The sequence below is a fragment of the Clarias gariepinus genome, chromosome 2 (genome assembly GCF_024256425.1).
Source record: "Clarias gariepinus isolate MV-2021 ecotype Netherlands chromosome 2, CGAR_prim_01v2, whole genome shotgun sequence".
NCBI classification, from domain to species: domain Eukaryota; kingdom Metazoa; phylum Chordata; class Actinopteri; order Siluriformes; family Clariidae; genus Clarias; species Clarias gariepinus.
Window position 1 is genome coordinate 47,049,606 of NC_071101.1, and position 12,082 is coordinate 47,061,687.

A 12,082-nucleotide genomic window follows, 5' to 3' on the forward strand; every position below is an offset into this window, starting at 1 on the left:
AAATAATAATAATTGACCAAAGCATTTTGTGCACTATACATTATTTTATGGGTTTCACCTACACACCACATTGAAGCATTTACTCTGCACGAGCAAAAGTAATAATATATATATATATATAAAAATAAAAAATAAATGAATAAAATAAATAAATAACCGGTTTAAAATGTATTCATTAACAAGGCCAAATAATTAATTCATCTGTTTGTAGATAGGAAAAAACAATTACATCTCCACATATTCATGGACTAAACTGTGATGAAACGGTTAACAGAGGAGCATTCATAACCACTCTCGATTTTAGCTCCTCCTCTCACACTCTCTCTCTTACACACACACACAGAACCAGGAAGTTATTGTCAAAGAAAACGAAACTCAGACTGTCTCTCTCTCTCTGTGTAATTTCAGGAAAATGGCTGAGGCCAGTATTTCAGTAGATCAGGATCAGTTCATCTGTCCAGTGTGTCTGGATCTCCTGAAGGATCCGGTGACTCTCCCCTGTGGTCACAGTTTCTGTAAGGTGTGTATTAATGGCTGCTGGGATCAGGAGGATCAGAAGGGCGTCTACAGCTGTCCTCAGTGCAGAGACACTTTCACTCCAAGGCCTGTTCTACGCAGAAACAACATGCTGGCTGAAGTGGTGGAGAAACTGAAGAAGAAGACTGAAGTCCAAGCTGCTTCTCCTGCTCACTGTTACGCTGGACCTGGAGATGTGGAGTGTGATTCCTGCACCGGGAGAAAACAAAAAGCCGTCAAGTCCTGTCTGACGTGTCTGGCTTCTTACTGTGAAACTCATATTACTCCTCACTATGAGTCTGCTGCATTTAAGACACATAAATTAACAGAAGCTTCATTAAAACTACAAGAGAAGACCTGCTCTGAACATGATGAAGTGCTGAAGATCTACTGCCGTACTGATCAAACCTGTATTTGCTCCTTGTGCATGTTGGATAAACATAAAGGCCATGACGCTGTAACAGTTTCAGCAGAAAGAGCTGAGAAACAGGTGAGAACTAGAAATTGTTAATATATACAGTATATATGAGCCTATATGGAAGCGTTGCCAGTGTGTGTTAATAGGGTGGCTTCAGACTTCAAACTGTGCATTTGAGTTTCTGGATATGTCAGGTAGAGGAAAAGTTATCATTACTTTCATAAATGGTAAATTTTACCACTACAGGACTATGGGAATAATGTTATTGTCATGTTCTGACTAGGGAATTAGAGGACGCAAGCGCAGGAATGGTGAACATAGAGTTTATTTCTTCCAGACAGTATATCTTTTTCTTTTCTTCTCTTTTAATTTTTTCTTTTAATAATATTAAACAAAAGAAACACACATAACAAAAATATAACAAAAGTCCGCCCCTCGGGCTTCTTCCGCGCCTCCTCAGGCGGGGTCTGCAGCCGGGTGAACGTTGACTTTTAGGAGATTTCTTCCCAATAACCGAGAGACATACGCTAGGGCTTTCTAGCCCGCTGTCTGGTGCTTTTGAACTTGAACTTTGACGAAAAAAGCGTGTCTGTCTAGGACAGACCTTACCCCGCGCTAGCAGACTCCGACTCAGCCCTGAGGAGGAAATAGGCAGACAGGAAGGGTTAGAGACAAACACTAAAACAGACACGACGGTAACAGTGCACGGACGTGATACTCCGGGTTCGGCTGGCTTAAGTAGACACACAGGGGAGAGACACAGGTGAACATGATTAGTGAAGGGAAGACATACCAACTTAGACACACTAGGGGGGGACAGAGCTGCGTCTCAGTAGTCCGGAGACCCAGATCTTAACCCCTCGGACTGTGGAGGTGCAGATGTGACAGTACCCCCCCCCTCAGGGCCGGCCTCCCGAGGGAGGCGAGGACGCCCCCGGCGTCTTCCTGGGTGAGGTTGGATCGTTTGCCGAGCGGGGCGGCCCGGAGGTCGGGGAGCCGGGCGATCCGGTCGTTCCCGGTGGAACGTAGTGATGAGTTCTGGACTCAAGATGTCCTTCGCCGGGACCCAACTCCTCTCCTCCGGACCGTACCCCTCCCATTCTACCAAATATTGGAGTAAACCTCCTCTCCTCCGGGAATCTAGTAATTTGGTTACCTTAAATGCCGGTGCGCCCTCTATCTCCACAGCCCCAGGGAGCGAAGGCTCTGCTGTGCCCTCGTCGAGGGGTCCCCGGACCACTGGCTTCAGAAGGGAAACATGAAATACAGGGTTAATTTTCATATGAGAGGGTAGTTTTAATTTAAATGAGACGGGGTTGATTTGAGCTAGGATGGGAAAGGGACCGATGTACTTGGGTGATAATTTACGGCAGGGGAGGTGCATGTGGAGGTCCCGTGTCGAGAGCCATACTCGATCGCCTACCTGGAGCGGAGGACTTTCTCTCCGTCGTCTATCGGCAAACTTTTTGAAACGAGAGACTGCTCGGGAGATTTGGGTGTGTGCGTCTTCCCACACTCTTTCCGCTTTCCGAAACCACTCATCCACCATAGGTACTTCGGTGGGCGTGGTGTCCCAAGGACAGAGCGGAGGTTGATATCCGAGTATGCATTGGAACGGCGTTAGGCCGGTCGTGGAGTGGACTAACGAATTTTGGGCATATTCTGCCCAGAGCAGCCAGTGAGCCCAATCATGCTGTCTGCCACTACAATATGCTCGAAGATATCTCCCGAGCTCTTGGACAGTCCGCTCTGCCTGTCCATTTGACTCGGGGTGATAGCCTGACGTTAGGCTAACGGTGGTCCCCAATTTCTGGAAGAACGCTTTCCAGACCCTGGCGATAAATTGAGGACCACGATCGGAAATAATATCTTCGGGTATGCCGTAGTAACGAAACACGAACTCAAAAAGGGCTTCTGCTACTTGGATGGCTGACGGGAGGGAGCCAAATGGGATGAAATGACATCCCTTCGAGAACCGATCTACCACGACTAGGACCGTCGTGTACCCTTTAGACACCGGCAAATCCGTGACAAAGTCTACAGCAATGTGTGACCACGGTCGGTGTGGTGTCGGTAGGGGCATTAATTTACCAGTCGGGAGGTTACGAGAGCTTTTTGTGGTCGCACAAACTGCACAAGATAAGACTACTGTCTTTACGGTTTCCCTCATCCTCGGCCACCAGAACTTTCTGGCTATAATATTATAGGTGCGTGTCACGCCGGGGTGTCCTGAAGACACGTTGGTGTGTGCTTCAAGGGTAATGCGATTTCGTAACGTCTCGGGGACATAGGTTCGGTTGCGGGGACACTCCGTGGGTATGCGGTTCTCACGCCCCCACCGAGTAATCTCCGCGTCCAGATCCCACGTCACCGGGGCTATTACGAGGGGAGCAGGTAAAATCGGTTCAGGATTTTCTATGGGTATAGGAGTGGGATAGTAGCGTGACAGCGCATCCGCTTTTTTATTTTTTGAACCTGGCCGATATGTAATGTGGAAGTGGAAACGCGTAAAGAACAGCGCCCAGCGAGCTTGGCGAGTGTTTAACCTTTTTGCTTGCTGGATATATTCGAGGTTTCGGTGATCGGTTAGGACTATAAATGGGTATTTGGCTCCCTCTAGCCAGTGTCTCCACTCCTCTAACGCCGCTTTAACTGCAAGCAGTTCCCGATTACCGATATCATAGTTTTGTTCGGCAGGTGTCAGTTTACGGGAAAAAAATGCGCAAGGATGAAGTTTCTCAGGTTGTCCTTGGCGTTGCGACAGCACCGCCCCGATCCCCACCTCGGAAGCATCTACTTCTACAATAAACGGCTTCTCGGGGTCGGGAAGCCGTAAAATAGGTGCGGTGGTGAAGGCCGTTTTTAATTTTTGGAAAGCAGCTCCCGCTTCGGCGGAGAGCGCTTTCAGTTTAGTAGGCTTACCTTTAAGCATGGAGGTGAGGGGCGCTGCCACCGAACTAAAGTTTCGAATAAATCGCCGATAAAAGTTGGCAAACCCGAGAAAACTTTGTAGCGCCTTTACCGACCGAGGTTCCGGCCATTTGGTTACCGCCTCCACCTTGGATTTCTCCATCTCGACCCCCAGTGGTCCTATGCGATAGCCGAGAAATGCAATCTCCCTCTTGTGGAATTCGCATTTCTCTGCCTTCGCATACAACCCGTGCGCGCGCAGGCGACGAAGGACGGCTGTTACATGACCGACATGCTCGGAATATGACCTTGAGTATATTAGAATATCATCTAGGTATACTACGACACAATGGTTAAACATATCCCGAAACACGTCGTTCATGAACCCCTGAAACACCGCAGGTGCATTTACCAGCCCATACGGCATTACGTTATACTGATAATGACCGGATGAAGTGCTAAATGCCGTCTTCCATTCGTCTCCCTTACGTACACGAACTAGGTTATAAGCACTGCGGAGATCGAGTTTTGTAAATATGGAGGCACCGCGGAGTTGGTCGATAGCGGCTGGGACCAGTGGCAGTGGGTGCTTATATTTTATTGTTACTGCATTAAGCCCTCTATAATCAATGCAGGGCCGTAAGCCTCCGCCTTTTTTTTCTATAAAAAAGAAACCTGCCGAAGCTGGAGACGTGGACCTGCTGATAAGACCCTGTTTGAGAGCCTCCTGCACATATTCCTCCATCGCCCCGGTCTCCTCCAGGGATAATGGGTAAATACGTGCATAAGGCGGTGTTTTCCCTGGCAGGAGCTCGATCGCGCAGTCCCACGGACGATGCGGAGGAAGTCTCGCTGCAGCCCTAACACTAAATACATCATTAAAACGCGCATACTCTGGTGGCACAGTAGTGGACACTTTATCAGTCGGGCTTTCAATGGTGGTTGCTTGGACCATCAATAGTAACGGTTTACATGTTTTAGCACATCGCGGGGACCAAGATTGGATGCGAGATTCTGCCCAATTAAAATTAGGATTATGAAAACTGAGCCACGGAAGACCCAGGACGACGGAATGGTCTACCTGAGGGAGAACAAAAAATTTTATCTCCTCAGAGTGGCCGGGAAATGTTAACCGGAGGGGCGCAGAAATATCTTTAATAAGCGATTGTTTTAGAGGCTGGCCATCCAGAGCTTTGATAGATATCGGGGATGGAAGCTTCGTCACAGGAGCTCGCAGCGCGGAAAGGATAGCAGAAGAGATGAGGTTGCCAGCCGCCCCGGAATCTATTAAGGGAAAAACAGACACAGTGTGATTATTAAACGAAAGTTTTGCGGGTATACAAAAAGGTGTATGTGTGCGTGGTGGGGTGCGAAGCGTTACGTTTAGCAACGGACAGGAGCGGACTGTGTGTTTTTCCCCCCCACAGTACAGGCATAGCCCTGCATTCAGTCTCCGAGCCCGTTCAGTGGGGGTTAAGTGCGCGGTGCTCATGTCCATGGCTTCGGTGGGGGACCCTTCGCGCTCAGGGGGCTGCAGCTGGTGAGGACTTGTTGTGCGGCGGAGAACCGAGCGAGCCATAGGTCGAGACGGAGGCCGTCGCTGCTGGCTGCGCAGGTGCTGATCCAATTTAATTGCTAGGTTGATGCATTCCTCTAAGGATAACTCTGTGTCTCGGCACGCCAATTCTAATTGGATCTCAGGGTTTAGTCCATCTCGAAAGCGAGCCAACAGGCTCTTATCGCACCATCCACTTTCTGCAGCCAGCACTTGGAATTTGACAGCATACTCTGCCACCGGTGTGCTCCCTTGTTTGATCCTCAGCAGCTGCCGTTCTCCGGTTTTCCCCTGATCCGGATGGTCGAAGACGGCGCGAAGGGCCTCAAGGAAACGCCGATATCTGGCGGTGGTGGCGCCGCCGGTGCTCCACACGGCCGTAGCCCAGTCCAGAGCTCTCCCGGTGAGATGTTGTGTAACGAAACTGACTTTTTGAACGTCCGTCATGTTCGGGTAATCTGCAAGGTAGAGTTCACAAGTTAGCAGAAAGCGCTTACAACCTTCCGGGTCGCCTCCGTACCTTTCCGGAGGGGCGGGCCGTGGGAGAACAGGTGCGCCAGGTGCTGGTGGGGCCGCCAGGGGCAGTCTCGTCGCCGCGAGTTGGTTGACGCTGCACGCCAGGTCATGCACGGCGCGGGCGAGGCTGCCAATCTCCTGTTGTTGGGTGTGCAGGTAGGCGTGTAGGCTGGAGTGGTCGTCCGGCAGCGGCACTCCCGCTGCGTCCATTTGGGTCCGTGCATCTGTCATGTTCTGACTAGGGAATTAGAGGACGCAAGCGCAGGAATGGTGAACATAGAGTTTATTTCTTCCAGACAGTATATCTTTTTCTTTTCTTCTCTTTTAATTTTTTCTTTTAATAATATTAAACAAAAGAAACACACATAACAAAAATATAACAAAAGTCCGCCCCTCGGGCTTCTTCCGCGCCTCCTCAGGCGGGGTCTGCAGCCGGGTGAACGTTGACTTTTAGGAGATTTCTTCCCAATAACCGAGAGACATACGCTAGGGCTTTCTAGCCCGCTGTCTGGTGCTTTTGAACTTGAACTTTGACGAAAAAAGCGTGTCTGTCTAGGACAGACCTTACCCCGCGCTAGCAGACTCCGACTCAGCCCTGAGGAGGAAATAGGCAGACAGGAAGGGTTAGAGACAAACACTAAAACAGACACGACGGTAACAGTGCACGGACGTGATACTCCGGGTTCGGCTGGCTTAAGTAGACACACAGGGGAGAGACACAGGTGAACATGATTAGTGAAGGGAAGACATACCAACTTAGACACACTAGGGGGGGACAGAGCTGCGTCTCAGTAGTCCGGAGACCCAGATCTTAACCCCTCGGACTGTGGAGGTGCAGATGTGACAGTTATATAATAATATGATGAAATAATACCTTTTGCTCAGTCATTTCACTGCTCGATTCATTTCATCATATTGTATATTCTGTGCTAGAAAAATGATGTCACTCTATACTGGACAATCCTGAGCCCTATATGTTTAAAAAAAAACAGGAAGTCAACACATTTCTTCCTACTACACTCTTTTTGTCCATTTTATGTTTCAGTCAGTTATCGAAATTAAAATGTAACATTAATGGCCGCATTCAGCAAAATGATTTTAATTTGTCTTGGAGTAAAAGTGAATGTGTTTGAATAATGATGCATTAAGTGACTCAGAGTTAATCAGGTCAGAATAATCAGATATTTGGCTGATAAAGCATGAAGAGTTAGTGCAGTAAAGTGTTCAATACATTTACCATTATACAGACAAAGTCATGTCTCTTAACCCCTTTAACTTCTACGTCTTATTCATTAGTCAGTATTTTGCACATGGACTATGAAGTCACAACAGCATTAAACAAAACTGAGTGTTAAATAATAATGTGTGTGCATTATGAAGAGCTTAATAACTGTTTTATCCCCAGACTGAGTTAATGGAGGAGAAGATAAAGTCATGTTTGTCATTGTAGTCTTTTATACAAACCACATGTGGTCAAGTGATCATGGCTTTATGTCTCAACTCTTTAGTTAGTTATAAACATGCAGAAATGCATCAAAATTAGGGACATTCAACAAGTCTGTGTTGTTGATTGATGACATACAGTACAGGCCAAAAGATTGGACACACCTTCACTCATTCAATGTGTTTTCTTCATTTTCATGACCATTTACATTGGTAGATTCTCACTGAAGGCATCAAAACTATGAATGAACACATGTGGAGTTATGTACTTAACAAAAAATGGTGAAATAACTGAAAACATGTTTTATATTCTAGTTTCTTCAAAATAGCCACCCTTTGCTCTGATTACTGCTTTGCACACTCTTGGCATTCTCTCGATGAGCTTCAAGAGATAGTCACCTGAAATGGTTTTCCAACAGTCTTGAAGGAGTTCCCAGAGGTGTTTAGCACTTGTTGGCCCCTTTGCCTTCACTCTGCGGTCCAGCTCACCCCAAACCATCTCGATTGGGTTCAGGTCCAGTGACGGTGGAGACCTTTTTTTGTTAAGTACATAACTCCACATGTGTTCATTCATAGTTTTGATGCCTTCAGTGAGAATCTACCAATGTAAATGGTCATGAAAATAAAGAAAACACATTGAGAGATGAGAAGGTGTGTCCAAACTTTTGGCCTGTACTGTATACAGTATACACAATATTCATTACATTGTTTTATCCTCAGAGTGAGTTAAAGGAGAAGCAGATGAAATCCCAGCAGAGAATCCAGGAGAAGCAGAAGAAGGTGCAGGAGCTGAAACAGGCTGTGAACACTATAAAGGTGAGCAGTGAGCAGAGACAGAGCTGCTCCTAGAAACACACACAACATGGACAACATGGAGTCATTTAGAGTCGCAGTAAGAGAGGGAATGATAGATGAGCTTTAAATCCTGTGTGTGTGTGTGTGTGTGTGTGTCCTAACAGCTGAGTGCACAGACAGCAGTGGAGGACAGTGAGATGATCTTTACTGAGCTGATCAGCTCCATGGAGAAAAAGCGCTCGGAGGTGACGGAGCTGATCAGAGCTCAGGAGAAGACTGAACTGAGTCGAGCTGAACGACTCCTGGAGCAACTGGAGCAGGAGATTGCTGATCTTCAGAGGAGACTCACTGAGCTGGAGCAGCTTTCACACACACACGATCACATCCAGTTCCTCCAGGTAACACTCACTGTCTGATCTACACACACAGCTGTTCCTCACACACTCTCTAAAACACCTCCTGTTAATGGAACAGTGAATGTCCTCTGATGTCACAAGTGTGTTTTACATTTAATCTGCTTTCTGTAGGCTTTAGCTTCTGGACGTCGGTCTCCTCCATGGACCAGACCAGAATTCCAGACCTCCAGCATCAGTGTCCATCAACATCTCTCATTTGATGGAGTGAGGAATTCTCTCTCAGATCTGAAAAAGAGACTCGAGGAATTCTGTGAGGAGGAATTCAACAAAATCCCTCCACATGGTAAGAGGAGCTGTTCCTGCTGGAGAAACACAATGATGGACGTCTTTACTCTGTCAAGTCTTATTTCTTAGCAATGCTCCTGCTGACCTTCCTGCAGACAGTTTGAACTAAAATACTGATTTAAAATGAATAAACTGACTGTATCACTTTAAACTGTTTCCATCTTTTACAACCTGATGATGCTTTTTGTCTTCATTTCCATTTTTCTCTCCACAGCTGCAGCAGTTCAGATCTTTTCACTACCAGAGCCACAAAGCAGAGAAGAGTTTCTGAAATGTAAACACACACACACACACACACACACACACACACACACACACACAAATATATTTCAGCAAAGACTTTTTGTTTTAATCTGCTAAATAATAATACTAATAATATCAGAAGTAAATTTTTGTAATGCAGTGAATTTTTAAATCTTCTAAATAAATATCTTTATACTGTATGTATGTAACACCGTGTAAACACAGACTTGTATTATTATGAGTAATATTTATGTGTCATGAATGTAAGAAATGTATAAAAAATTAAAGAATTCAGTAATAAATCAATATCTGTGGTTTATTACTCACAATGCTACTAACCCAAGGCAACCTTCCTTCATTCATGTCATCCTGCAACACTTCTAGCGAATCCTGTCCTAGAATTAGACCAAGAATTAGAATAACAGCTCAACACCATCACTGAGAAAAGTGGTGTAGCTTAAAACCATGAGCCCTTTCCACTCACTCACCCAGACTGAGGAGTTCCCTGTATCACTGTGAGTATCAATTCATAAGTGCCGTTATCTAGTTATTATTCATTTTTTTTGCCAATTTATGGAGTCCTTATCAGTTTTTATCACCTCCTTACCTGTTCAGCAGCATTTGGCAGCCAAAAATCATTGGACTAAATGTAGATGGAAGTATTGATAAAATTTACAAAGTGATATTTTAAGGAAAACAGTCATGATTAAACACAATTGAAAGATATTTTACATGTTAAAGTTCGATGCACAATAGAAATGTTTTAATGTGTTTAAATCATCCCTTTTAATTTCATAATAAAGTCTCTTGACAAATTTAAGTATTTCATTTTTATTTCTAAAATACTTAATTTTATTCCTAAAATGCATTTCTGTCAACTTTTCAGAAAAGCTTGGAGTGAGATTTTAAAAACAAGGGCATTGGTTTTGCGCGCACATGCAACGTGATGCCCCCAGTGTGCACACCCGAACACTTTACACTGCATGGCTCAGGTTCTGTGTAGGAGGAGAGAGAAAATTACTGCATTGAGTTTAATCATACACAAAACAGTGCATCACTACAATTTTCCTGTTTATTCATATGCAAAAAATGTAACTTAAAAAGACAAAAGCAAGTCATTAAGTGCACATTTTATTTCACACATTTACAGATATGCAATACAACCTTTAATTTAACGTCTTTTAATGATTAAAGGAAAAGTTAATCCTGGAATGCTTTCCAGCCCGGTGAGTGGTCCAAGTGGGGTAGACAAGGGATGTAGGCTTAGATCCTACGTGCGTCCACCACCATCCTGTGTGCCACCACCGGCATCAGCAGTACTCTGATCATCCAGAGAGATTTGATTACTGGCCTCAGGTGTTGTGTAAAGAGAGTGTGAGTGGACGCTGTTACTGGGAGGTGGAGTGGGAAAGTGACATAGGTGTGGCCATAGCAGTCGTATATAAGGGAATCGGAAGACAAGGAGCGGGTGACGATTGTAAGTTTGCATGTACCAGTCAGTCCTGGAGTCTGGAGTGTTTCTCAACGTCTTCTGTCTCTTTCTATCACAACAACATTAAGACTGATCTCAGAGCTCCATCATCCTCCAGAATAGGAGTGTATGTGGATCACAGTGCAGGAACTCTGTCCTTCTACAGCGTCTCTGACAGATGAAGCTCCTCCACAGAGTCCACACCACATTCACTCAACATCTGTATGCTGGGTTTGGGTTCTACAGGGATGGTGGGTCTGAGTCAGGACGGATTATTAGGCTGTGTGATCCAAATTAATGAAGATGTGCTGTTTTTTGCTGTTTTTGTTGGAGCGAAATAACTGGTTAAATAAAGAAACAAATCGTAGTATGTTGATAATAAATGTTTTTTGTATAAAAGCAATATCATACTCAAGATTGCGCTGTATTACTGGATATAACATGGCTGTGATGCGATATTGCACTGATATCAAATACAACACAACACAAATTTTGAAATTTGAAATTACTTAATTAGCATACAGGTGGAATTTGATATTAAGAAGAATATTCTGCAAATGAGATCTTTTTTAAATGTAATGTACTATGGACATGAGTGTAAATGACTTAATAAACCTCTAAGTAATCAATTATCAGATAATTAATTATTGTGCAATGTATATCAGACAGTAGTATTTATATTATACAATCAAATGTGCACTATAAATGAAATATTGATTTATTTATCAGAAGTAAAACTGTTAAATGCTGACGGAATAACATTAGTACTGAGGTGCAGGTGATGTATGTCATACAGTGTGTACAAAGCTGTAAAGGACATGGACTGCAATCCTCAGGTCAATACTTCCCCGTCACGTCACCCTTATCACTGCTATCCCCTCCACCTTCATATCATCCTGTGCCCATGTTTTGATATCCAGATTGCTCATAATAAATAAGTCACTACTCAATGCTTCCTTTTGTCAGGTTATGAAACAGGTTGTGTCTGCAGAGATTATTAATCACTGCTTTGACTGTAACCACCAAACCCACAAAGGGGTAGTAAGCTCCAGGATTGAAGCTCATCATTCTACGCCTATGCAGTTGGGTCGAACTAGGCTAAGCTTGGCAGAGAGCAAGAAGCAGAAAAAGGAAGGGTCAGATTCTACTACGGCATCCCAATTACTTTGTGGCACAATTCTGTTTCTGGAATAATGTGCAGACCTATTCCCATTCCACAGTCAACCTCAAGCCATCTTACCAATCCTTCAAGTTTAGCCATTCAATTTTTCTTGAACATTTTATTGTCCTCATAGTGATGATGGTGCAGCAGGCAGCTTTCTGGAGCAAGGCATGCCAATAAACCCAACATACCCATACTGCCCGTATGGGATTCATATAGGAGATTCATGCCATCAATGGAGGGCTCATTGGAATTAAAACATAACATGTACCAAATCCTTTTTGCTTCAGGTGGATCCTTTACCCAGCACTCCTTTCGCTGGAAGCAATTCCTGAACCTGCAGATATACTGA

The 12,082-nt window shown here is 44.8% G+C and overlaps 2 protein-coding genes across 2 annotated transcripts; one reads left to right on the forward strand and one right to left on the reverse strand.

Annotated features, from left to right (window-relative positions):
• The first annotated feature begins 403 nt into the window (after positions 1-403).
• LOC128541204 (E3 ubiquitin/ISG15 ligase TRIM25-like) lies at positions 404-12,082 on the forward strand. The gene is made up of 6 exons (XM_053511505.1): positions 404-1,006; positions 8,079-8,174; positions 8,318-8,557; positions 8,681-8,852; positions 9,069-9,128; positions 12,021-12,082. The coding sequence occupies exons 1-6, from the start codon at positions 413-415 to the stop codon at positions 12,080-12,082; spliced, it is 1,224 nt and encodes a 407-aa protein (XP_053367480.1). The 5' UTR covers positions 404-412.
• Positions 1,380-2,767, reverse strand: LOC128517863 (uncharacterized). The gene is made up of 2 exons (XM_053491059.1): positions 2,358-2,767; positions 1,380-2,177 (listed from the first exon to the last, which is right to left on the reverse strand). The coding sequence occupies exons 1-2, from the start codon at positions 2,481-2,483 to the stop codon at positions 1,764-1,766; spliced, it is 540 nt and encodes a 179-aa protein (XP_053347034.1). The 5' UTR covers positions 2,484-2,767; the 3' UTR covers positions 1,380-1,763.